We start from the raw sequence: 27611 nt of genomic DNA on the forward strand, positions 1-27611 counted from the left end.
TGTAGTTCTGTGAAAAACGAGGTTCACATGTTTTTATATAGAATTTAAAAGTTTATTGAAAAGACAATTAGGAGATAAAAATAAAGTACACAGATATGGCCGGGTGTCTCTGCATTCAGCCAAGAGAGCACACCTTACTAACAAAGGATTGTCCCTTAAAAACAGAACCCTACTACATGTTCATAAATTCTCATACATGATTCAAACATTCTCTTTAAGTTTCTTTATTTAGTTTTTGACTCGCCCCTTTCTCAATAAATCCATCTTCTTGGCTCCACCGAGTTTCACATTCCCTGATAACAGAAATGCAATAAATTCCTCCCTCAGAGCTCTGGTCACTGCTGCATCTGAATAAGATAATATAAGAATGAGGGTCTCTAACCATCTTTCTCAGCCTTTGGGTTATACAAACAAAAATAGTTCTTGCTTTAATACTGTGCCATAGCTCAACATATATGTATATTATACCACTATTTCTAAGTTTCATCAATAACAGAAGGAAACATATCAACCCAACAAACTTTTCTAACCGCATTTAACATTTAACCTTCATTTCAGTATTTGCGAAAAGCCAATAATAATATATGTATCTATAACAGTTCGAACTGGTGCTGGAAAATAAGTCCCTAAAAAGAGTCTCTCCTAAAAGACAGACTTCAGAGCCCACAGAACTCAAGCCCGGAGCGGGCTCCGCACGCACGGACGGGCCCCGCCATGGCGGGCGCTGGGGACCTGCCGGGGCCTTTCCCTTTGCGGCTGCCCACGGCCTGCCTGTGTGGGATTGTTAGCGGTGCAGGCAGCGGCAGGGGCCGGCTGGCAGCAAAGGCTCCACTACAGCGGCAGCAGAGGCTTCAGCTGAGCGGCAGCCGCTGGCTTTCGCCTCTCCGCCCTGCTCTATCGCCAGCCGTTCCCTCGCTCCCCGCGCTTTGTCATCAGGCAGCGCGGGGCACCTCAGGACGGTGGCCGGGAGGGCGCTGGGGCCCGTCATGGCGGCGGCGGTGGTGGCGGCCGGGCGGGCGTGTGCCCGCGGCGCGCTGCGAGCGGCCTGGCGAGGTGATGGGGCAGGGCGGGCTGTGGGGGAGCTCCGCGGGGAGGGCAGCGGCCACCGAGCCGGGCAGGAGCCGGGGGAGGCGGGGGGACACCCCGCAGGGCCAGGGGAGCGCGCTGAGGGTGCCCACCCGGACATCATCAGTGTGCACATCCAGACATCCATGTGCACATCCAGATATCCATGTCCACACCCAGATATCCGTGTGCACATCCAGATATCCATGTGCACACCCAGACACTGAGGTGCGCGTGCCCGGCAGCGCGGGTGAGGCTTTGCGGAGTCCCTGCTGCCTTCCCACGGCTCTGAGGTGTGACCTGCAGCCCCTGGTGCCTCCCCCGCTCCCGGGTTTCGCCGTAGGGTTGCTGCGGGATCAGGGAAGTTTAGGTGATGCCGATCTTCCTCATCCTTACAGGGTTCTGGGCAGGGCAGCCGTGCTTTTGGAAACCTGGATCGGTCACCCATCAGAGGAACGCGGGCAGTAACATCTGCCTTAAGATGATGGAGTGACGTGGTTTGCTTTGTAATTCAAATTATTATTTTCTTGCCATTCTTTCTACCTTTCTCCTCTTACCTCATGGTGGACGTTTTTAGTCCATAGGAATCCAAGTTTGTTTTCTCTTATTTTTCTGTAATTTTTCTTTCTGTTTTTTCTGTTTTTTCTTCTTCAGTCACTTTTCACAATTCAGATGTATTAGTTTTTTCCCCAGTAGGGGTTAAAGTATACTTAGAAGGAAGGGAAAACATATTTATCCTCTACAGTCCTCTAAAAACTTTCTCATCTTTCTTTTCTTAAACAAAACCTAAGTAGTTAATGAATTTCAGGTCTCTTTTCATCCTCAAGGCAATCTGTAATGAAGTGATGCCAAGCTCTGATTAGAGCCTGAACATTAAGAGGGGCTTGAAAACAGCCTGGTGGAGTTTCCTTAGTGGACGGAAACATTTTCACAGTCTAGTCACAAGAATATCCTTAAAAAAATCCAACCATTTCTTGCAGGTAAACCAGGAAAAATAAAAGGCTGCAACTACTTCTTAATAATTTATTGAAATGACTCTGTCAGCAATATGCTGGAAGCCTTCTTGCCTTCCTCTCTTTGTGACATTTTCTGTTGCAATGTTTTCCCTCCCACATTCTGCTTTGCATTTCAAGACAAAAGGTTCAAGTCTGATTCCCTTTGAAAATACTGGCTTTTCTTCCCATGCATTTATTTGCAGAAAATGCAGTTTCAAGGAAGGAAATGTGCTACCTATAAACACCTGTCTGTCTTTGTTCCCAGGGTTTGTTTCTGTGCCAGTGAAAGGGAGCTGCAGTTCCTACTCCAGCCTGGCATGGGCATTCCAGACACGGTGCTCCCTCTCTGCCCCCTGGACTGGGACAGTCGAGCAGTGCAGGAAGAGCAGCTTCTTCAATACATGTAAGTCTTGAGTTGGATAAAAATTCTTAGCTGTAACAAGCAGGAGAGGGAAAGAAAACACTGCTTTGGAGAAATACAGTCATGAAAATCTGTGTATACTGACTTTTTTTTGTATCCCCTGAGATTACAGTGGCAACTACAGGTGTTGACAGAAGGATGTGCACAAAATCAGTTTATCGTCTTTTAATAGCAAACAAGGGTTTGCTTTTTGTCACAGTGGATCCATCTAATATATGTCATTGGATGGGAGGAGGAAGCAGCTTCCCCTCTGTTTCCTAGGCCTTTATTGAGAGTATAAATTGTGTGTTTATCTTCCAAATTATTTTTGAGCCCCAGGCAAGACGTGCTGTTCAAGCTGTGCTGCCTCAAAAGTGAAGTTACTGAGATGCAAGAATGTGTTACACAGAAACTGTTGGTAGCAATCCTGCAGATTGTCTGGTCTGCTGCAGTGTTTTCCTCCAGTCCTGAAGGGAGCTTCAGCCATGCTCACCATAACTGAGGAATGATGGCTGTTTAAATTCACACTCAGGACTGTCAACTGAGGCAACTGAGGGGCTTTTTCACCTGCTCTGTGGTTCCTTATCCTATCCCTCAGGGGAAGAGGAGAAGTGGTAAGGATGCAATCTCTGGCAGAGATAACTGCAGCAATTAGAGAGTGAAAATTTGATTTTTAAAACCCATTGAATTTAAGAGCTCTGCAGAATCAGGCTTTCAGAACTGGTGGTCTCTTCCTATTCTCAACATCCAGGTGACAGAATACTGCATCTGTTTTCTTCACATCTGCTAAAGAAAAGGGGTTAAACAGTCAGGCTGGGCTTGCTGCTCATCTTATCCAGTAAATTTTGACCATTGACTGATTCCAGGTAATTGAGGGTAGAGAGGTCTCCAAAGACTTGGGAAAGGCTGCAGTGTGACCTGCAGGCTCTGCATGGAAAAGGCTTTCTAAGGATGCCACCTGCAGGAAAAACTCGTTTAGACAAGCAGCAGCAGCAAGATAAGAATATGTAAGAAGCCACCCTCTGTTGTTATTTTGTTTATCTTAAATTGAATGTGTAGCACCACAAGTGATTGCAGTGTGATTAGAATTTGTAGGTTAGATTATTTCCTTAATTAGGCTTGTATTCATATTCACAAGCTCTGGATGAGCTCTGTTTTACCAGGAACTTTTCCAGGTGTCTGGTTAAATGACTGAATTAAAAATATTTGCTGGGATGCATCCATGCTGTTAAGCAAAATTTTATATATTTAGGCAAACTACCTAAAACTATTGGCTTATTCAATAATGTGCAACAACCTGGAAAAATGCAAGTGTACCTACTTTACATTTTAAGCAGAGACAGTAGTCATGAGATTCAGAAGACTCAGGGTTTTGTATTTCAAAGTAAAATTATTCTGGGAACACTTTCTCTTACAGAAGTAAAAAGCAAAATCTTCAGAATTCAAATGAAGTGGATACAAACAGTATAAATCACTCAAATCCTTAGCAGTACAGTTGCTCCAGAAGTGGCAACATTTAAAATGCAGATATGACCATTTTATGTGAAATAGCTGTCAAGAGAAATGTCAGCCAAATGTCAGGGCTTTGTGACTGAGAAAGGTGACTGGATTTTTTTTCTCTCATTAGTGAATGCTTAATTATCTTCCATCGTTCCTTGGGTAATATTACAGTGCTCTTGTTAGTAGGGTCATCTGTTCCTTCAACATGACTATTATTTTTAATTGTTTGACTGGTTTAAATAGAAGGAATTAATTTAAATAGGAGGAATAGCAATTATCCTAGGCATTTATCTCTGATCCTTACCCAGATAGTTCTCTCCTGCAACCCTGACACAAAAACATGCAGAGAGATTTCTTCTTCTCCTGTGACATATTTTAGTGAGTTTTTAATGAAATAGTGTAAAATTACCTTCTTATTCCAGGCTTATTCTTTCCCCTTTCCACCCTCCTGACCATGGGAAGCAGTTCAGTTTTCATTTACTGGTTTGGCTGTCTCCCAGCCTGAGGAATTGTCTTTGACCCCAGACATCCAAACCAGCCTGATTTTCCCAACATCCATTATGTGTCCAAGTGCATGTGAGATAAAGAGCTTTTATTTGATACTGGGGCTATATAAAAATCATACTGTCCTACTCACAGTTAATTCCATTAGCTACCCCTGAGAGCCGTGGGATCACAGAATGGTTTGGGTAGGAAGGACCTAAAAGAGCATCTTGTTCCAAAGCCAATTCTGTGGCTGGGGACACCTTCCACTGCTCCTTGAGGCTGCTCCTTAATTACATTTTGTATCATGTTTTTGTAGTTTTATGTGAGTTTTCTTTGGGCTAAATTGTTCATTTTGGCAGCCATGTCTAACTTAGTGTTCAGAATTGAAAAAATACTTATTCAATTTACAAAGAATTTTTGTTCAAGTATGAACATTCCAGATAAATAATTACAGAGCTGCCTCTTGTCATTATCATTGGTACCATAAGAAGAGTTTTGAGGTTTCAGCATTAAGGATGTAAAGAGTTACATCTGTACAACTGCTTTTTAAATTTTTTTTTTTCCTTTTACAAGGGAGTTGTCTGTATGTTGAAAAATAGTTGGTTAATTGCTTTCAGTCAAAAGAAAGGGGACTAAATGCCTTATTGTTAATTGTACCTGGAGAGGCATTCTATTGGGTTTTGATTTGATTGGGGTTTTTTTACAGTATTTACTTCGATGGTTTTATGGTATTACTTTTCAAAGGCATTTAGCCTCTGATTTTCATTTTGTTTTGAGGAACTGAACCAAGCCAAAGGTGTTTAGTTTGCAGACCTCACTGAAATGTCTCTTCTCCATATCCATCTGGTGACACTGAGGCATGATAGTTACTAAAAATAAAAAATGAAAGCTTTAATAATGAAAGCAACCTTCAAAAGATGGTAGCATTTACAGCAACATACACTAGCTACATTTAATGTCCTTGGTTTTTCATAAAATGTTATTGAAAAAAAAAAATACAATTTCTCAGCTGCTGGGATTGTAGCTGGATTTATTCAGGGTTTGAATTGAGACTGACAGCCAACTTGACAATCCCACATCTACAAATTCTGCTGACATAGTGACAAATTGCCAGTTTTAGAAAATGTGAAATTCTAATCTGAGTGCACTGTGGAAGTGTGCTCGAGGTTTGCAGTTAAATGGAGTTATTCCCTGTGTCAGTGGAGCAGTGTGAATGTATCTTCTGGAATATTTTCCAGGTCTGGGGTTTTGTTCTACTATCAGGATGCAAGTTTTGTTTCTGGATTTTGAGGAAAATGCCCAAAACTTTCCCATTCTATCTTGGGGGAAAAAATAATTAGACTATAGATGTCTTTTTCTGCCAACAAATTTGCAGACCCAACTAAACAAAATTTTTATGCAATCCACATAATTGGAGCTTTTGCATTTTTTAACAATGTTATTAAATTACTATGAATAAGTAGGTAGCCCCAAGAGCTTCAAACTTGTATTAACCAAATCAAACACAGATAACACCCTCAGGAGATGACATCTGCAGAGGGTGGAGGCAGAATTGCAAACAGGAGCATGTATTTTGCTTAAGCAGCCCTTTTTTTTAATGGCCTCACCGAGGAGGTGGAGATTTTTGTCTTCTTATCTTTCAGCAGAGCTCAATATCAGATATGCCTCATGTGCTGCCATTTAAAAAGGCTGAGAGGTCTCTTTTGAGAAAGGGGCTCTTTCTTTGAAGAAAACAATGTTTTGAGTGTGGTGATTTAACACACTTGAGAATAATCTGGCCCTGTATCTCATTTCTTACAGATCTTATAGATCCATGCTTTTCTGCTCATGGGCCAGGGTTAGACAGGGAATCAAGAAACTGATGTCATATGATGGCAGGCAGTGGCATTTCAGAAGTGAAGTGGCAAAAGCAGTTCTCATTTGGGATGAGCACACTGATTTTGATGAGCCTGCTGTAGAATCTCATATGTTAAAAGTAATCCCTATGGTATTAGTATGCCATTGTTCCATTTTTTTCTCATTATTAAATCTCTTTGTATTCTCATCTGCAGAATATTCCCTTTTGAATCATGGAGGAGAGGATTCAACCTAGAGTTAAACATTTTCCATAAGTAACTTTACAAAGTCTGAATAGGTCTTGGAACTAAAGACCTCCACGTTTAAAACTAAGAGGAAAATATATTAGAAACATAACTTCTCAGGGATAACAGATGGTATGAACTGAGCTGACAGTTTCTGAACAATATATGATTTCAGCTGAAGATGATTAAGGTGTATAAAGTCAAACTCCATCTTTGTTTTGGATGGTTCACTGCTGTTGTTTTGGAAGTAGGTTTCTAATGTAATTGTGAGAATGACTCCAGCCACTTGTAAGAATTGAAGTTGAATGTTAATACATGCAATTGGAAGTGACATCTAAATTATTTGAGTCATGTTCAGCCACTGCAATGAGTTGTAGGTTTTGCTCTTAAGACAGCTGCTCTGTGTATGGTTTTTTTCCTAGCACCTTTACCCTAAATGCTTTGTAGTTAAGGATATTGTTCTTAGGCACACTTTGTAAGAAGGTGGAGAGAGAATATGACATCGTAAGGCCTAGATTTAAAAATACAGTGGAGCACTCCTTTTCCTAACCTAAGCTACTGGAATTGCAGTTCTTTGCTAAATCCTGGTTAGAGTAGTTCATGTAGCCTGCTTTGTGCCAGCCTCTGTCCTAGGAATCATTTGAGTACACGTGGAAAGGGAGCTGGAAGCAGAAAGTTATTTTTTGGAATGGTGTTTGTGAAACAGCAGAGAGATGTGTATTCCTGCAGAAAATGGGAGACCATTCAGTCCCTCAAATCAGGAAGTGTGTGGGTCTCCAGGTTCCAGATAAGTGTGTTAAACTTCTGGATTAAGAAAAAGGTGTAAGTTAATTAAGTTAAAGGCCTGCAACCAAGAAGAAATGTCTCATTTAAGCAGCTGTGTATAGATGGTAATTTATCATTAAATTTGTAGTAGAATATGTAGCAGCACATTCTCTGCTCGTTCATATTTCATATGCATGAAGCATTTTTTTCTAAATTCTGTTCCTGTTTGGAGATGGTGGCAGGTCCATTGGTGTCTGGAGAAGGAATGGGATTGGAATATCATACATTGTAAGATTTCACCTGTTAATAAAAGTGTGTATTCCAGGCTGAAACTTGGAAGAGAATGTAAGTGATTCAAAAGACCTTACTGAGTTCCTTAAGGTAATACAGCTGTACAGATGTGATGTGGTTAGTGGACAACAGTGCATTGAAAGAAGCATGTTAATTCTAATAAGCTCTTTAGTCTTTTTATTATGTCAATATTAATGTCTTTGTTTCTCTGCTGCTGTGCTGCCACAGGCTATTTGTCACCAAAAACCTTAGGGAAAGATTACCTGTATTTGAAAGAAGTGAGCCTACTTAGCTGTTTTACAAAATTGATTTTTTCTTCTCTTTTTACTCCCTTCAGTTTTCCAACTGACTGCTCGTTGTCTTTCTTTGTATGCTCAGCAAGCTGTGAACTCCTCTTGCAGGAGACAAAGAAATCTGATTTTAATCTCAGTTAATGAGTATCTAGGATACTGGTTTCTGATGGGGTTTACAACAGGTCATTTAATACTTGTGGTTTACTGAGGTGTGGCCTGATATTCATCTGATAAATACCTGTCTCATTCCTGATATTCGGGGATAATATAAAAGACACAAACCCAAATCCTTTCCAGAATATTACAAATATCTTTTCTGTAGATTAAACAAAATGGAGTGATGTCACACAGACTTTCTGTTGGTGGTTGTTAGTGATCAGCTTGCATAAAGCATGCTTTCAGCTCAGTTCAGTAGTGGATCTTTTTGTAGTCTATAAAATAAAATCTTACAGATGACACTTTTTCCCCCCACTCAGTAGCTCTGTGCTTTTGGGTAACTGACTAAAAATGTGTAGTGGCTTTTACGACTGGTTCTATTTCAGCTCTTGAGGAATGCTTGCAACACCCTATTTTGCAAAGACAAAATAAAACAAGCCCATAAATCTCAAAAGACCCTGCATATCTGCTGTGGTGTCTTCATTCCAGAACATCTCTACAAGTGTGAAAGCAGTGCAGCAGTCCTCCTTTCCATCTGGAGTTACTTCCTCCAGCTCATCACATTTCTCCTGCCTATGTATGTGCTTGCTAATCACCTTGGTGCTTTGCTTTCAAGTCAGATTGACCTTTCTTACACACAGATTTTTATTTTCTCCAGTGGTGTGTTGTCTGTCTGTCATAAGCAATGTCCCCAGCATTGTCATCTTCCTGATGACAGCCTATCCCTTTCGTATCCCATTCTTGTCACTTTGTCTCAAAATCAGCGTGATGCCGCCATCCTATAAAGAACTCAGCCCTGCAGCCTGCAGGCTTCTGATGTGTTTCATTAAATGCAGCTGCTTTCCAAACACATGATGGTATTATTATAGACTGATTAAATGAACTGCACTTTGGGACCAAATGTGATGTTTTCATCTGGCTCTAATTTTGTCAGAATTTGTGCAGTGCTTGAGGCCAAAGCTTGACTCGGCCTGACCCGTTCTTCATGGTTCTGTTGGCATTGAGCGTTCTCCTTTGGTGCAAGACAATGTCCTTACTCTGTGACCTTTGCTACTTTCCTCTATTGGAATTAAAGTGATCTGATTGTATGTATATTTGGAGTGCAGCTCAAAGTGCAGGATTTTTTTGGCAAGTATTACCAGCTCCAGAGCTGCTCTTTTCTCTTAGCTGCTTGTTGCTGCCCCTCTGCAGCCTCCTTTGTAGCTGTTATGACCCTTTGTGAAGTCACCCAAACTGCAGATTGTGGGACTGTTCCAGCTTAAAAATAGCCTTGCAAAGAAAAATTTAAGTACCTTTATTGTGATTCCATGTTTCCAAGCTAGCAGGATTATCATTTTTAAAAACAGGATTGCTAGTTACACAGTGTTTTCTGAATAAGCTAAGAAGCTTAACAGGATTGATGATCAGCCTTCCACCTAATGGAACGGCCCCATGTTTCACTTAGCATGAATTTACTGAAAAACGCATTACCTACTTACTTTGCTTTTTTCTCCCCTCTGAAAAAAAATTGCAGTAATGAGGTAATGCATTTTTATATAAGTTTTTGTTGGTTTTGGTGTGGGTTTTTGTTGTTTTTTTTTTTTTCTCCCCCACATTTATCTCACAGCTACATACATTGGTGTGTTGTAATCAGCTGGAAGGTTTTTAGTGGCTGACAGTTCAGACACTGGTTTTAAGCCATTTGATACAGCTGCTGTTTGTGGGATTTCTTTTTTTTACTTCTAAACCTCTGAACATTGGGGTTCACTTGAATGTTTAGAAAAGAGCATGTAATTTCAGACAAAAGCTTCTCCTTTACAGGGACTAAAGCCTACCCAGGAGCAAATTCAGTTCTTGCCTCACAGCATATAAGAAGTGAGATAAACTGCTGTTACCCATGGGCATTTCTAGTGGTCTGCAATACACAGATTTCCACTTGTTTGCAGTAGAACCAAAAACCCCATTCCATGTTTTGCCTTGTTGAGCTGTTCATACACCATGAACCATTTTTGGGTATGTAGTGACTTTGAAGGCCACTATGCTCTTGGCTGTCTTGAGGTAACACTATTTTGTAGCTCTCTGGACTTGCAGAGTTCTGTGTTCTTCCTTTCAGTGTGTACTGAGCTTTGATTGCTGGGATGAGGATTCTCAAAAAGGAATCAGTTGTGCTTCCTACTTGGGAAAAGATATTTGAGTCAATAGGTGTGTGTCAAACTCTTGGAAGAACCACCTTGACACCTTAAACAAACTTAATACAAAAATAAACCTGGGCACTTAGTGGTACCTCTGGGCATCCTGGATTGTTTCTGTCCCTCACTGTGTTATCAGCATGGCAGAGCTTGCCCAGTTCCAAAGCATTTTCCAGTCTGTGGGGCTGGAAAATGGATCTCTCAAGTGCATGAATCTGAAAAGAATGAATTGCTGGTGGAAAGTGGTAGTGATTTTATGGTTATTTTAATTCCCCTGGTTAAAAGTGTTTACTGACTTTTTTTGTCTACTTTAAATAAACAAAATCAGTTTGTAATCAGGGAGACAAGATTTACACTGCCAAAGTAACACTGCCCCTGGGTCAAGCACATAATAGCATTAATATGCAAACAGAACCATGGTGATGCTTCTGCATTCTGGCTGGAGAGATGGGCAGGGAAGAACCTCATGAAATTCAACCAGGGCAAGTGCAGGGTCCTGCACGTGGGAAGGAACAACCCCAGGCACCAGCACAGGCTGGGGGTGACCTGCTGGGCAGCAGCTCTGCAGAGAAGGACCTGGGGGTGCTGGTGGACACCGAGCTGTCCATGGGCCAGCAGTGCCCTGGGGGACAAGAAATCAATGGGATCCTGGGCTGCATTGGGAACTGCATTGCCAGCAGGTCAGGGAGATGATCCTGCCCCTCTACTGAGCCCTGGTGAGGCCAGTCTGGAGTGCTGTGTCCAGCTCTGGCATCCTCAGGGCAAGAGAGACACGGAGCTCCTGGAGAGGGTCCAGCAGAGGGTGACAAAGATGATGAAGGGACTGGAGCAGCTCAGTTCTGAGGAGAGGCTGAGGGAGCTGGGCCTGTTCAGCCTGGAGAAGAGACACTGAGAGGGAACCTCATCAATGTCTGTCGGTGTCTGCAGGGAGGGCTCCCAGGATGGACCAGGCTCTGCTCGGCGGTGCTGGGCAAAGGGACAAGAGGCAACGGGCAGGAACTGAGGCTCAGGAATCATGAGGAACAACTTCCCTGTGCAGTGCCCGAGCACTGGGACTGCCCAGAGGTGCTGCAGAATCTCCCTCACTGGGGATATTCAAGAACCATCTGAACACCATCCTGTGCCACGTGCTCTGGGATGGCTCTGCCTGAGCAGGGAGGTTGGACCAGGTGACCCACGGGGGTCCATTCCAGCCTGACCCATCCTGGGATTCTTGAAATATTATCTGTGGTATCTTTTCACATAATCAGTTTCTTTTTGGTGTGTTTTTTCTTTTGGTTTTCTTTTGCCTAAGCTGCCCTGGTGTCCTGTATTGCCATCAGCTGGGTGAGTAGGAGTTTGCAGTTAACTACTGAACGTTTCCTAAGCCTTGCTCTCCTGTGCTGGGTGAAGCACCAAGACAGTGCATGGTCCTGGCCACAGCCATTGCCTGAGGAGTCCTGACAGTGCCAGAGCTCTGTGATGATGTTGTTAAAGTGTTTTGTATTCCTTCCTCCTTACATTTCTTTCCACTTAGACAGGCAATAAGGGGGACATGATATTTTCATAACTTTTTTAGGGGTGATTTAAGTTTGCTGTCATTGATCGATGTCCTTGGATAAGGACTTCAAGGTATTGCTGCTCTGAGTTACTAACAAATTACTTTCCTTTCGTGACCTGGAAATTAATACCTTGCTGGTTACTTGTTAGGAATATTTGTCTTCAAATTAATTTTGAAAAACCTTGTAAAAAACATGCACTTGGCTGTGTGCCTCTCTCAGTGCAGTAATCAGGAGTAGAGGCACATCTTTGCACCAGATACATGTGCATAGAGTAGGAAATTACTTTCTTGGCAAGGCAGTAATGCTACAGTTTAAATTTCAGCAAAGATCAAACAGGTTTCAAGCTTGGGGTTGTTTTTCATTCACCCTCAGTTTCCAGTGTAAGCTGTACTTGAATATAACTTAAGGACTTTTTTTTTTCAGTGACTGCTGATCAGCTATGGAAAGGAGCTTTGGCAGAGACTGGCGTGGGAGTAAAGAAAGGAAGAGGAAAGAAAAGGAAGAAAAAGTTACGGAAGAATCTCAATAGAGGCCAGGAGATTGGTGAAGGTAGATTCACAAATACAAAGCTGAAGACATGTCTTGATGTTTTCATGTATAGTGTTTCTTGATTTTGTAAATGGACGAATTTCTTTTCCTTTCTGTGATGTCAAACTGCTTGAGATATTTTTGTGTTTAAACAAAAAAATCTTGATTTGATTATTTAATGTTGGTTTTGCTTTTTCAGATATGAATTCTGCATCATAGAATGCATTTGAAACACGTGAAAATTTTCCATTTTGTTGCACTTTTCCTGAGTGCAGAGTTGCAATCCTAATTTGGAGCAAAGCATAATTTTTCTCTGTTATTTTTAAGGACGTTCTGGTTTCCTCTGGCCTGGTCTCAATGCTCCTCTGTTGCAAACTGGGAAAGTGCAGGAAGTTGCCCAACGAAAAAAAGAAGAACGGGAGAGAATTCAGACTGAAATTATTCAGCAGAGAGATACCTGGGAGAAGAAAAAGAAAATAAAAATCAAGAGAGAGGGAGGATGGAGTGGAAAGTGTTGGGGAGGTATCATTCTGGATCCTCCTGACCCTGGTCCTAATGGAGGTAAGAAAAGCAATTATCCTCTTCCTCTCCCTTAGCCTTTCTGAGGGGGCACTTGGAGAAAGTGAGATCCAGATTTTCCCTGTGATTGAAAATTGGTTTTGCACTTTGTTCCATGCCCATACACAAGCAAACTAAATAAAAGAGCAGGTATTGCTAACACCAGTGAAATTTGTTAAAACACTGCTTAATCTCCTGTAGCTGTTACAGACTGTGTGATTTTATGTGGTATCACAGAGTACTGTGTTATGTCACAGACTGTTACAGGAGTCTTGAAGGATGGAAATGTTTTTCTGTGTCCAGCATCAATTGATTTGAGTATGAAATATAGTCATGTTTTTTAATAGTTTCTTAAAGGATCCCATGGGATAAATCAATCTTTTTAAAATTGTAGTAAAATAATGAAATAGGGTTAAAGATTATGTTATTTGAATGTAGCTTTTAGAAGAAGCTGCAATAAATAACTATCATAATAACTATAAAAGTTATTTTTTGTTTCCTAAGTAGTTCAGTATAGTGAAACTAGAGCTCTTATGTGTACAGCAGAGAGGTGACTTTTTTACAGTGCTTTTATTCAGACTACTAGAGATTCTATAGTAGCTTTAATATTAGAAGCCTAGTCTTTTTCAACTAATTAAACATGAAAAAGACTCATCAACTCCTGTTGGGCTGAGTTTTTATTGTGAAACTCTGCTTATTGACATCTTTCTGTACACTTTTATAGTAAGAGGAGCTAAGAAAGGTGATATTTTCTAGCACTGTTTGCATTTCATTTTGCTACCCTGAGAGCAAATATTCCATGGAAGGCAGTGATGTGGCAGTGGACTTGGCTAACTGTCACTGAATCTGTCAATGTAAAAATAGGAGACTTGAGAGATTAATTGTTCCAAATTCCCCCTAAGTCAGTGGTGGAACATGGAGGAAGTCAAGAAAGTGCCATGGTTCTAGTTCCATACTGTGAACACAAAACTGTGTTGAGTTTATCCCACTAAAAGAAGTGACAGCTGTTGTAAACAGTGTTTAAGCATTTGTGAACTTTACCTTCTGCTGTTTTCCTTGGTTCTGCTTTTGGCTGGTACTACTGATGTGGATTACTTGCATTAAAATTGGCTGTGTGGAGCCTGTTCTAGTCAGACCAAGTTTGCCAAAAAGAGGAAAGGGCACTGCAGTCAAAATAGGAGAATGAAGCTGTCAGCTTGTGTTATAAATGTGTTTGAGAAAAAGCAGTTTCTGATTAGCATGCGCTGATTTCCTTTTGATCTGCTAAAAATGTCGGGGATCTTCAGGCCCCCACAGCTCTTTCAGCATCTTTTTATTCAGAGGATTAATGATTTTGCAGGGGAATTGGGACATTCACTGTATGCAAAACAATGTCAAGGTGATAGGAAGAACAGAGCTGAAACTGCCAAACTCAATGAATCCTTTTGGCCTGAGACTGTGGCATGATTGGATTCCCTGGTGTCACTTCCTGTGCCAGCTAGGAGCAGAGAAAGAGCAGCATTTTCCACTTAGAAATCAAATTCCTTTTCTCCCAAGTTTACAGTGTTTCTTTAGCAGCTAAAGAGCTTCAGAGGGAGCAGGGAGTGCCTGCTGGGATTCATATCCTTCCTGTGAGCTAGAAATCTGCTTTGTGTAGACTGGCATGTCTCTAACCTGTGCCAAGATCATGTTTATAAACATCTTGGAGGTTATGTGTAAATGATAAACCAGTCTTTGGTGGGGGGCTGAGGCCCCAGTTCTACACCATTACACGCTTTTAAGCTTTCCTACAGAATCTCACTGTAACTACACCAAATAAAGGTTTTCTGTGTTACACTGAAGTGCTCTTGTTCATGGGGCAAGTTGGAAAAGCAAGAGGTTGTAAGGACTACAGTTATTTAAAGTGGTTGTGTATTGTTTTGTTTTATGCTCCCCCTCCCCTTTCTGGAATTTCACAAGAGTGTGGATAAAGAAGTACTTGCAGTTTCAGAGAATCACAGAATCAAAGAATAGGTTGAGTTGGAAGAGACTTTTTACGGGTCATCTACTCCAGACCCCAGATTTCTTTGAATCCCTGTGAATTGTATGGTAAAAGCTTCAGAATATTATGAAAAATATTGGATAATACTTTAGTCATAATGGAAGTGACCCATCTGGTGATTTTAATGATTAACAGCTTTTGCTCTGTATATGTGAAACGTGAGGTTTATTTGCAGTTTTAGAGCAGTATTTAGGGAGGAAGGCAGTTTACACTGCTGGTTCAAATTATTCTTATCTTACCTTCTCTATTTCTTGCTGAGACTGCTTTATAAATTACAGCTCCATAGAAGTTGTGTCCTTCTTAATTTGTACCACCTACAGGGGGATGTGCTGATAGACAAGTAACACTAGGAAATGTAACACTCTGTTTTTCTCCCAACAGAAACTTACGAAGATTTTGAAGCAAGAGTCATCGAGGTAAGCATTGCAAATCTTTCAAAGGACTTTGAAGAATTATCACTGCTTTTTATTGACCTTGCAATTATTTAACAAGTCTCTGCTTAGTCAATATTATAGCAGTAGGAATCAGTCTGGTTTTCTGTTTCAGCTGCGTGACATGTACAAGCACAACCTGTGAGGAAGTGAGTTACTTTGTCTCTTCAGTGGAGAGAGAAGGGCTAGGAGAAACGTTTTCTTAACAAAATAGCCTGATTCTCAACAGCTCCTTGTCTGAAAGTTGAAAGATTAATCAGGCAGCTCAGAAGCTGAGCTACCTGACAGCTCTACTCTAGAAGAGCATCTGAGGCTTCTCTCCTGTCCTGATAAATGTGCAAATGGGTTTCCTTGTCCTTGATTATCTTTCTGCATTTTGCTGAGATGACCATCAGTTGAAATTCTATCCAGTGGCTTGAGTGTTTTCTGAATAAATCCAAATCTTTGCTTGTGGGTTTTAGTATCTCCTGAGACATGGAAAACAATGATGCTGTACTGTAATCTCAGTCTGGGTAATTAAAAGTCATGAGTTGGTTTCTATATATATTTTTTTATTCCTGAAGAGGGGAAAGATGTAAACTGTTTTAGATGTCTGCTGTGAAAAGGATAAAAAGCAATGGATATAAATAAAAAGCAAGGTAAATTTAAGACATAAAGAATGACTTGCAAATGGGAATTTGAATACTGGAATGGATTGAGAGTATATGGAATGTCTGTCATTGGATCTTTATAAAAACTAGTTAGATAATCTGTCAGAAGGGATGGGGAGACAAAATCTGTGACATGTTATCCCATTTTCTTATCTCAGTGGGTTTTTGGAGTGGACTGGGCCACACTCTGGGCTTTGACTGATGCAGCAAAGACCATTTGGAGCACTTGGCCTTTAGCTGAGTCTGTGTTTGAAGGCCATTTGTAAAACCTGAATTGCACGGGATCTGTTCATAAAAGAAGTGATTTTTGTTCCCAAGCCCTGCAGCTGGCAGTGCCTTCTGTGACCTGAAGGGACACATTGCAGAGCAGGGAATGTTGATCTGCTGCTGTGCCATGCCACAGCTGACTCTCACTTTGGATGCTACAGCAGGGGAGTTTGCCCTTTTGTACTGGCAGAATTATTTACAAACAGCAAAGCTGAATTGCTCTGCAGTGGTTTCATGTGCTTTAGAAATCTGTCTCAATGCTTTATTGTATTTGAGTAATCAAAAAGCTTTTAGAAGCAGGCTGGGGCTGTGCTGTTACATGAGATTGCCACAGATGTGAACTGAGGAAGTGGAATGCTTTTGCAGAAAAATAGCAGCAGCAAAAATTCTCTGTTCAAAATCTGCAGTGAGCTCAAGATAATTGAGTCTTACAATTTTCTGATAGCAAGTATGAGTTTTGAAATAAATAGATCATTTTAGCATTCCTGGCTGAAATAGGTGAGAGACATGCTGCTATTTCTGGATGTGTTTTCCATTATCTTTACCTTCACAACAGTACAGGAGATTAAAATAATGTTTGCTGGGAAGTTGTGCTTCACAGCAAGAAACTCAGAGTAATTTTTAAAGGACTGCCTTATGAACAAAGATATAATAGACCTTTTCTGTTGTGATTATGCTACTGAAAAGGCTCTGCTGTTTTGCTAAAAAAAAGAGAGAACTGGCTTATTAAAGTGTTTTCTTATAATGTAGAAACACAAAAGCTGTAATTTGATTTCTCCTGACTGAGAAATAGAGTATAGACAAGCGCAGATTTTCACGTCAACTAGACCTAAAGTTGTCATAGAGAACTTGGGTTAACTATTTCTTACTTTCCCTGCCAGCCTGAGGCACATTTCCTATTCTGCTCATATATTAGAGATAAGAACAATCTCTTCAAATAGAACTGATGGTAATGCTTAACTGGTGTCTAACATAGTATAATCACAGTGGTAATTAAAATCTACAGGTGCAGCTGACATGTGCCATTATTATTTTCACTGGAAGGCTTCATTTCATGTGTCATCCGCCCTCAGATGAATTTTTCTTTTATTTTCCTCCAAAATGAACACTGTAACGTAGCAAAAAAAAGTAGCCTACATGACATCCTGTGCTGTAATAGTAATTGCCTTGTAGTGCAATTAAAATTAGAAAGTGAGACCTTGTGCTCAGTGGGGCCTGAAGGCACAGAACATGAGGTTAGTGGCCCTTTGAGTCCCTCATTAAGGGGACCTTTCTAAAGGAGCAGATAAAGTTGTAAAAAATGCCCTTTGCAAAAGACAGACCTCAAAGGGGTTTTCTCCAACACTGAAATTGCCTCCTGCCAGTTGTGAAAGCTGTGCTTGGCGATCACTTACTGGTTTGTTCATGCTTTTTTGTTTCCACTGCCTGCTCCTGGTGAAGGCAACTTGAAGAATTTTGTGCAAGCACAGCTGCATTTAGCAGGGTCAGTGCAGCCTTTCCAGTGTCAGAATAGCTCTGGTTTTGAGCCAGGTGGTTCAGGTATGGTACTATCATTTTTAAATAAGCAAACAGAAACACTCAGAGATTTCTGTTTGAGTGTTGAACTACCCACTGATGTCATCCAGCTTGGAAATGGGATCTGTGCCATTGCCATGAGTTTGAGGACTGGGAAGAGCTGCCAGACACACAGGATAAAAGGATGATGGCTGCAGGGGACAGAAAGCTCTGGGTGGCAGTGGCTGCTTTTATTCCTTCCTGGACATCTTGTTTGCCTAGCTGCTCTCACTTGGACACGAGGGAGCTGCTTCCCAGCCTACATCAGGCCTCTTCTTGGCTCAGCCTGGTAGGCTTGCTACTTGTGACAAAAAGAATATTCTTTAGTGCACAGCCTAAACCCTTTGTTTCTTTTTATAAGTCATTGGAAATAGTTTCTGCGAAGAGTGCAGAAAAAAAAATGGCTTGTGAAAAAGAAATGCTGTGTGAATTACAGTGTCTGAGATGTGTTGTTTGACAGCCTTGACTGAAAAATTATATGATATAAAGGATACTCTCTTGAGTAATAATTTACTTCTAATGAGATGTTACCTCAAGTACTTTTGGGGTATTTGTAGGCTCTAGATTTTGCTTTTAGAATACAAGGAAGTCTTCTGTTCCCTAGCTGATACTAATGGTGTCTTTAGACTGGCAGTGAAAGTTTCAGACAGTTCTAAATTTAAGGCAGCACTTGAACCAACCGATCACAGGAAAAAATAAGAGGTCAGAGCTGTGCACTATTTCTGATAATCTTGGAGTATTCAAAGATTTTGGCCTGCCCTAAAAGTAGAGTTTAGGAATACTACCCTCAACTGGTTCTGTTTAATAAATACTTGATGATTTTTACCTCTTACCTGTCAGCCTGTATGGAAGAAATAACTGGCATTTGGAACACCCAGAAGCTTTTGAGTGACTTTTAATTGGGCATAATCATGGCTCATCCTCTGAAAAGGAAAAAAAAGCCATTTCAGATGCAGAGTGACTTTGAGGAGGCATTACTGGGGGGTCAATCCAAAGGATCTCTACTCAGGTGAGAGAGGAGAGAGAGGAAGAGGACGAGGTTATTAGTGCTGCTCGTGTTCATGTGAGTGCTGTTTATTTCTGTGTTGGCTTGCAGGGCTCAGTGTGGGATTGCATTCCCATCTTTCTCCAGGGGTCCCTGGATGGGGAGAGCATCTCCTCCTCTGAGGTGCAAGGTTAAGGACCATTTCAGTATAAACACTGCAGCTGAGGGATGTTCTGCCATTGTGGTACAAATCTGCTGTGCCCTTGGTGCTCAGAATGCTGACAGGGACATGATGTAGCTAACATGGGTTTGTATAAACTTTGTAATGACAAGTTTATTACTCAATTCTTTTAGATAACTGTATTCCCAAACCTTTTAGCTGTGCCCCTGACCCTCTCTAGGCTCATTTGCATGGAAGTGCTTTTCTTTCAGTGCTGCAGCCTGCTCTCATTTTACCTCACTTCTCTTGCACCTTGGAGAAGTATTGGGACCAGAGGCTTTTATCCCATGAGGGGATCACTGTGCAGCCACTTCTCTGCACAGCAGCAGCAAAAGAGTGGCAGTGTCAGGAGTAGCCTAGAGGTGGCAGCTTCCTAGAAATCATGACTAGAACAGGATTTCTAGAATGGAGGGATTCCCAAGGGCAGTCAAGTTGGCCAGTCATTCATTCGACTTCTACAGAAAGAAAACCTCCAAGGAAGTGTTGGATTTTGACCCCTTTTCTAACCAAGTGCAACAGCTGAAAGCATGATAATGTTTAGCAGCCTTTCTTAGAGCTTTACTTACTTCCACATTGTCATTTCTCCTCTTAATAAATGTTTGAGGTGCTGCTCTTCCCTCAGTTCTAGAAAGAAGGCTGAGTTTGCAGTGTTTCACCACTGGATGGTGGATACAAGGAGACAGTTAATTTGAGGTGCATTGTGATTTAGGCTGAGCATGTGTTGCATCTGCTTTCAAAATTTAAAAATTTGCTTTCAATCTAACTTGAGTGGCAATCTGATAATAGGGGTGGTTGTGTTTTGGTTTCAGTCACTTTTCAGGGGCTGTGCTGTTTTAAAAGAGTGGCAGAGAAGCTCCTTGTGTGTGTCTTTATTGCCACATTCTGGAAAGGGAGAGGAATAATCCATGAACAGTTTTCTACAAACATCACATCCTTTATTTTTGACGTGCTGACTCTATTTTTGTACAGGTACCTACTGAGATTGTCAACAGAAGATAAAAGTGTGTGCAAAGCAAAAATAGTATTCTCTTGATGCTCCTGGGGAGATGACTCTGCTTCACTCTCTTTTCTTCCATTATTATTTTGCATTTTCTCTGAATAGCCCATTTACACAGGCACTTTCATCTTATGGGGCGTGGTTTTTTAGCTTGTTCTTGTCAGCAGTGAGTTTGAAGAAAGGAAAATAGCTTGGAATAAGCAATTGGCAAGGCTGATAGTTCTTTAGAGTGGTCTCTAGAATGTATGGGCACCTTGAATCAAACAGCATCTTTATTTTAATGAAAGCAAGGTGAAATTTTCAAAACTCTAACTATAATCTGTACCTAGTGAAGGCACTGGAATTTTAGGGGGGGGGGATTGTTGGGGTTTCTTGTTTGGATTGCTTATGGTGAATTTTCTTAAGAATATTTAAACCATGACCAAGTATTTTCTAATAACCCACTTTCAGATGTATAACACTACAACTAGAGTAGCTTGCTGAAGGATTACATAAAGGGAAAAGGGTTTTTGTGTATGCTATGTATTACCTTTTTATACATGATATATAATTCATGTATTACATACAGCATATAAAATGTATGTCTGTATTTAAATAAACATTTAGTTCAATATAGAAGCAAAACCAAGGGAGCTAGAACAGATGGACAAAGGATCTGAGATTGTTGTCCCAAAATTGGATTCTCTCACCCAGCGTGCAAGAAGCCAATCTACACACAGTTGAGCTATTTAATTTATTTATAGTTCTGCTCCAACAGGGGTGCTGTGGGTAAAGCTAGCACACTGAAAGCCAAAAATGCAAACATATTTATACAGCCTGATTATTTACAGTTCTGCATAATGAATCTACACCACTGCTTGGCTAAGCTGCTCCTTGCTTAGCTGCCTCTCACCTGGATTTAAGGGCACAGCACATTCTAAATTCATGTTTGTTGTTAGAGGTCTCCACTCACACCAGCCTCAGCTTCAGAGGTGTGGTTTTCACATCAAAATGAGCCAAGTTCACCAAAGGACAAAATCTGAAGTATTTCTAAACCCCAGCAGTCCAAAGCTGGTTTGGGCTGACATGTAACCAGTCTCTTCCCCTTATCTCATTGTTTTAGTGACCTGTTGCCACATTCTGCATTCTCTAGGTCAAGTTGTCCTCCCTTTTCCCAGAACATGCTCTCCCTCCCACCTGTACATCTGTCTCTTTTCCACTTTGGGTATGTTAGACCATATAAGGTGGGGCCTGTAAAGCAGTCACTTGCTTATGGAATATTCTGAGTTGGAAGGGGCCCATCAGGAGCATCGAGGTCAGCTCCTGGCCTTGCACAGAACACCCCAAGGATCACACCAAGTGCCCTGAGATTGTTGTTAAAATGCTTCTTCAACTCTGTCAGGCTTGGTGCTATGACCACTGCCCTGGGGAGCCTGTTCCAGTGCTCAGCCACCCTCTGGGTGAAAAACCTTTTCCTCATATCCAACCTAAACCTCCTCTGACTCAGCTTCAGGCGATTTCCTTCTTCTTCCCCTCTCTTGAATGGAATCTCCTTTTCAGCAGCTGTCATCTCTGTAATGAGACTGCCTTCTGCAGCATGCAAGTAGATTTCAATCCTAAGTTTTAATTCATGTAAAGCAACAACAGACCTGGAGCAGCTCCTGAGAGTGCTTCTAAAACAGGTTAAAATATATGGGGGGCACTTCAATATTGCTGTCACTTTCTCAATATTAGTATTACTTTCCATTTTTTCCTGATGTTTTCTCATCATGCTTGAAATCACACATGAAGCTGGCAGCACTCGAGCGTTATCTGTTGTGCACCTGAACACAGCAAGGGTTATTTTCATTGAGGTGCACTGAGGAAACTTTGTCTCTGAGTGTGGATTTTTAACAACCTTTATGTGTTTAATGCCTTGAAGCCAGTGTCCCACTGCAGATGCTACCCATTGACAAAGACAGTATAGATATTTTAAGTGTATTCTACAGTTTTTGGCAAACTTGACTCTCTATAAAAATAAAAAAGAAAAGCTAACAATACCCAACCCATTTGGACTATGTGCAATAACAAGAAGCTTTGTGTTGATTTTTTTCTTCAGGTGAGAAATGTGTTTTGTATGAAGGCAAAGGAAGGCCGGAAAAAATCAGTACGTGCCTTAGTGGCTGTTGGGAATGGTAAAGGGGCTGCAGGTACGTGCTTTTATTGTATGTACAAGGCAACAGCTGATGATGGCATATTTTGTGGGAGCTTTAATGAGACAGCTGTATTCATGGTCAACCAGAGTTTTGCTGAACTTTGCTTATGTGAAAGATTCAAGGCCTCGTGTGTTCCTCCAGCTGAATTGTGCTTGCACTTGGGAGTGGAGGAAAATTTATAAAGAGAGGAAGGTGTGGCTCTCCTGCAGAAAGATGTATTGCTCTGAAAAAACTCTTCCTGCCTCTCCTTTGGAAAGCTTTTTCATGGAATGTGTTATCACTGCAATCCAGATGTCCTAAATGGTGGAACTGAAGTTGTCACAGGCTTTTTTTCTTCATTCCCTTCTTTATTTTTAAACAGAGTGGACTGTTTCTTTTGTCTGAAGAACACCACTACTCAATTGTTTGAAACAAAGTTTGGTCAAACATACAATAGCAGCATAAACCTTTTTTTTTTTTTCCCTTTGACAAGCAGTTGGCATCCAGAAGTTAGGTGTTCATAACTCCTAAACTGTTTGTCTCTGTGATTTTCTCTGAACCACTTTCTGGGTATCATCTGTGCACTGGAGCAGAAATTTAAATGCTAAACGTGGCTGTGAAATTTTCTATTTTTTTCCACTTTTCTTTCCAAAGGTCATCTACATCATCTGTTTCTCAGCAATAAAATGCCTCTTTCTGTCTTGCAGGTTTTGCAATAGGGAAGGCAGGTGACAGGACGAATGCTTTAAGGAAAGTATGTTGGTTGAATTTTTTTCCTTGATGACAATTACACTTATGGTTTTTTCCCCTAATAATCAGTGTAATTTGTAGTCTTTGCAAAGAAGTAAATCCATGTGTTTGCTTTGTCTCTCTTGATACAGATAACCACTGAATGATTTAGGTTAGAAAAGCCCTTTAAGATCATCCAGTCCAGCTGTTGCCAAGTCCACCCCCAGTCCATGTCCCTCAGAGCCCTGTCTGCACATCTCTCAAACACCTCTGGGGATGGTGGCTGAGCCACTTCACTGCCAGCCTGTTCCAGTGCTTGGTAACCCTTTCAGGGGAGACATTTTTGCCATCTAAACCTCCACTGGCACAACTGGAGGCAGTTCTTCTTCTCATCCTATCACTTTCTACCTGGGACAAGAGACTGACCCCCACCTCACTTCAGTCTCCTTTCAGGTGTCTGTAGGGAGCAGTAAGGTCTCCCCTGAGCCTCCTCCAGACTAAACATTTTCATTTCCATAGAGTTTAGATGTGGCAAATCTGTTTTCCTAAGTTGTTTTTCTTTTTTTACATCTAATTACTGAATAAGGGTAAATTGCAAATGGCTTGGCAGAAGAATTCAAGAAGAAAAATGTTTTCTGCTTTTATTCCCTAGGCAAAGAATAAAGCAATAAGCTCCTTGCACTTCATAGACCTGTATCAGAACCACACAAGTAAGTATTATTCTTTCAGTGTAAGCACTGAGTATGCCAGCTGCTTGCAACTATTTGCAAAGTATTAAAAAAATGTTAAATAAAGTTTTTCTGATCTGATGCATTGTATTACAATTCTTGACAGCCTGGTCTAGTTGAAGATTTCCCTGCTCATTGTGGAAGGGTTGGACCAGATGACCTTTAAAAGGTCCTTTCCAACCCAAACAATTCCATGATTCTTAAAATTTGGATACTTAATGCATAGTATTTCAGGCCCTTAATAGCAAGATTAGATCTTTCCTGGCACAGTTTGAGTCAAGGGAGTCAGATGCTGTCAGGGCATTTTTCTTTACAGTGAACTCCTGTGCTTTTCCCCCTTCTGTGTCAGAGGAGATGATTCCCTGTGACTCAGTCCATGTGTGCTGACCCAGCAGCCAGGGAGAACCTGGACTGGAGGGTCAGCCTGATGTTTCCTGGTAGTTTTTTTTTTTTAGTACTCTGTGTGGAAAATCCAAGAATGCTGATGCCTTGGGGGAAATCTTAGGTTAAAAGCTAGATTACTAAAAAAATACGAGTTAAATTGTATCATGTGAGCTCAGTTCAAATCCAAATGAGGATCACTAGAGGCACACCTACCTATTTTTCAATAGTAGCATAGTATTCACAGGTATTTCAACACTCATAATCTATTCCAGAAATTTACCTAGACTAATCCTCTGCTTTAAAGAAGTCAGGGGAGAGTAAAGCCAACTTGACAGTTCAGAAAAGAAAAGGTACTAGCTAAAGCTTTTCTAGAAGGTGGAATTTATCTGTAATGCCTTTTTTTTTTCCCTCTCCAGTTTACCACGACATTTCTGTGAAATTTAAAAGGACAAAAATCCGCATGAAGAAACAAAACAAAGGTAATAAAAGAAGTTTAAGTTTTGAAGGTTTAATAATTACTGAGTGGTATTTATTTGATGAACTTAAGTAGTGTCTAGTCTACCATGTTTTAAATGTTCAAAATGATCAGTCATTTTTCTTTAGAAATACCTACTGTTGCTGACATGGCTTTGCTCTTGCAATTTGGGATTTGTCCCTTTTGCACTGGTGGGAGCTCTATCACTCTTCCTAAGTGTAATTCCTCCACTTCTAAATTACCAAGGTGTGGACCCTGGTCCTGCTCCACCCACTGGTGGGTTTGTATAGAGCTATAAATTCTATAGAGCTATAAATTCCCACAGCCTTCCCCCTCCAGGTCTCCCTTTCTTTACAGCCTTGGTGGTTGTGAAGTCAGTTTGATCTTCCTGGAAGTGGCACCTGAAGTTTCCTGATAGCTCATCAGTTAGGGGGAGTGTTTTTTTCCTTTTCCTTGTCTCTTTGGGTTTTATTTTGTTTCTGGTTTCCCCTTTCTCCCTCAATTTCCTAGTTGGCAGGGTCTCCAATCAGATAACCTCACTAGAATAAACATTCTAGCCCTTTTCTGTGGCTTTCCAGTCATTTGATCCCAAGGATGTATTTCTTTTTGTGTCCTTTACTCAGCAGCAGCAAGACAGTCCTGCAATTTTTAAAGATCACTAGAGCTAAGCCATGTGAAACAAACCTCTCTGGAGCAAAAGTAGACTCCTCAAAAAAATAACTTCTCCACTGAAACCTGGCAAGTCTAAGAAACTGTTTGCAATTAATGCCAATGTACTACAGTTACGCATTGGAGCTGATAGAATCTCCATCTCTGTGATGGAGATGGATGCAGATGACACATAAACCTCTGTTGTGTTTGTGGATTTTGAAATGTGTTTGTTTCTCCTTCACTCTGTGCCACTAAAATCATGACAAAGTATAACTTATTCCAATTACTGGGCCAGGAAAAGGGAAGTGATGGCTCTGCACAGCCCCTGGAGCCATTTTTAACATCTAATGTGTTCTAACGTGCTGGGTAACAAAAATAGTGAAGAAGAGATCTCAGTGCTCTCTTCTGAGTAAGTTGTGTGCTTACAAATAATCACACAATGCTCATTTATGGTTTTTTTTATTCCCCAGGGTATGGTCTGCATTGCCATCGAGCCATTATCACCATCTGCAGGCTAATTGGCATTAAGGACATGTATGCCAAGGTCACTGGATCCAAAAACTTGATTAACATCACCAGAGCTCTCTTTAGAGGCTTGACCCTACAGGTGGGTGCACTCCTGGTGCCCACTGGGTTTGGGGACAGAAGGGGATGGGTGTTGTAATAGTTTGTGGGCAAACAGTTTATATTCCAGGTTTAAAATGAAGTAATCTTACAAAGAGCAAACAAAATCGGCAAAGGGGGTAATTCCTCAGCAGTTTCATGGAGTTGTCCAGTCAGGAATAGCTGTAACTCTGCCTGTTCCACAGCCAGGTGTCTGCAGGGGGCATCTGAATTCCTAGACTTTCATTTGGTGTGGTTTTGGTGACTACTGAAAAATCCTGGGCAGAGGGAATTGTGGGCCAGGTTTGGTTGCTGCTGCTTTTTGTGTTCCAAGTTCTCATTGTACAAGGGCTGAAGCTTCAGCTGCTTCTACTGCTTCTTGTAATTGAGATCTCTGAAGTCAGTCAGGGAGGTGCTCACAGTGGAGATGCTGCCTGGAACTGATGGAAAAGCTCCAACATGCACCATTTCATCCTACTTCCTTTGCACACCAGCCTCAGGATGAGTCAGCCCTCTGGAAATTCCGGGTTATCCCATTTGTTTGCGGTTTTGGTGGCTGCCAGGGTTTGGCTGCTTCCATTCCCAATGCAGCCCTGCAGAGCTGTAGCTGTCAAGGCTGTCACCCTGTCCTGGCCAATGTCATCAGTTCAGCCTCAGGAGGTGAGGGGCTTGTGATCCTCTTTGCCTGGTGAGAGTCACAGACCTCACAGCTTAGCAGTGCCTCAGGGCAATCAGACTTGCGGGAGCCTGGTGTTGTATTTTCAGTCATTGTCTCAGAATCTTCCAGAGAACCAACAGAAGAAAGGCCTGCTGTATAAATTACTGCTTTTGGAATTTTGCACTTGATATGTTTTCTTCACTGCCCTGAGTAGGAAATATTTCCTGTCACCTGTAAACACTGTAAAACCTGAGTGTTATCAAAACACCTTGTAGGCAAGGGAGAGGTGTAGTTGAAAATAATGTTACATTTATATCTTTATGTTAGCTAATGCCACTGTCTGGGCAGTAACAGGCACTTTTCTGTTGTCACAGCAAAATTTATATCCACATAAAAACAAAAATGTTCTGCACAGTACTAACATCCCAACAGGCATGTTTATGAGAAGGATACATCTTTCCAGAAGCAGGTTCCTCTGGGATGACATTGTAGGGCTGATCAGTGTATCTGAGGTCTGGCTGGCTGAATTTTTGCCCAGTAAGATAAGCCTGACAAGTCATTTCATTTACGCAGTGCTTAAACTGTTTCTTAGGAAATTACTTTTTGGGATCTTTTTCCCCTGCCCCACATCCCATGTAGATTTTTGCCTGAAGTAAAGCCACACTCTGCATCATTGTTTTGGTTGTCTTTTCCCTGTCCTGCTGCCAGGAGACTCACCAGCAGCTGGCAAACAAGAAGAGCCTCTACGTGGTGGAGTTCCGGGAGGAGCAGGGCCCTCTGCCCATCGTGGTGGCCCTGCCCGAGGGGACTGTCCGTGAGGAGCCTGAGCCTGAGGATGAGGTTCCAAACACAAAGCTGGAGTGGAGGGATGTGAAAGAAGCCCAGGGAATGGTGAAATCTCCCTGGGCCAGTGTCAGACGGGCGGCGTGCTGACAGCTTCGGTCCCTCTGTGGCTCCAGCTCAGGTGCAGCTGGGAAAGCCTGGCTCAAGACAGGGTGTCTGGGCTTGAGTTTCAGGGGAGGGCAGCAGGAGCTGTCTCGTGCCATCTGTGTCACTGCTGCCATCCAGGAGCACTGTTTGCTTTCCCACAATTCCCTGACCGCTGTCCGAGTGGGAATGTTCAGATGGAAACAGTGAACGTGTCTTCGGCTTCAAGCCTGCATTGACTCCGTTCCAGAAGATGGTTTGTAATCGAGAGCTCCCATGTTCCTTTCACAAGTTCTTGGGAAACTGTTGAAAATACAAGATTGTGAAAGCAATAAAGAATCATCAGAGTGGG

General features: G+C 41.6%; 1 protein-coding gene across 1 annotated transcript; it reads left to right on the plus strand.

Moving 5' to 3' along the window:
- Positions 1-901: 901 nt before the first annotated feature.
- MRPS5 (mitochondrial ribosomal protein S5) lies at positions 902-27611 on the plus strand. The gene is made up of 11 exons (XM_058834949.1): positions 902-1053; positions 2326-2463; positions 12165-12290; positions 12597-12830; positions 15229-15263; positions 22029-22119; positions 22812-22858; positions 23486-23543; positions 24362-24424; positions 25542-25678; positions 27041-27611. Exons 1-11 carry the CDS (start codon positions 987-989, stop codon positions 27263-27265), a joined length of 1221 nt encoding a protein of 406 aa, XP_058690932.1. The 5' UTR covers positions 902-986; the 3' UTR covers positions 27266-27611.

This window comes from Poecile atricapillus, chromosome 3, assembly GCF_030490865.1.
Source record: "Poecile atricapillus isolate bPoeAtr1 chromosome 3, bPoeAtr1.hap1, whole genome shotgun sequence".
Taxonomy (NCBI): domain Eukaryota; kingdom Metazoa; phylum Chordata; class Aves; order Passeriformes; family Paridae; genus Poecile; species Poecile atricapillus.

What these genes read in the sequence shown, in the direction of transcription:
- MRPS5 (XM_058834949.1), top strand. Translation starts at nt 987, where the DNA reads ATGGCGGCGGCGGTGGTGGCGGCCGGGCGGGCGTGTGCCCGCGGCGCG. An exon ending in GCTGCGAGCGGCCTGGCGAG is followed by an intron (nt 1,054 to 2,325) that starts GTGATGGGGCAG and finishes CTTTGTTCCCAG; the next exon opens with GGTTTGTTTCTGTGCCAGTG. An exon ending in CCTGTATCAGAACCACACAA is followed by an intron (nt 23,544 to 24,361) that starts GTAAGTATTATT and finishes TTCCCTCTCCAG; the next exon opens with TTTACCACGACATTTCTGTG.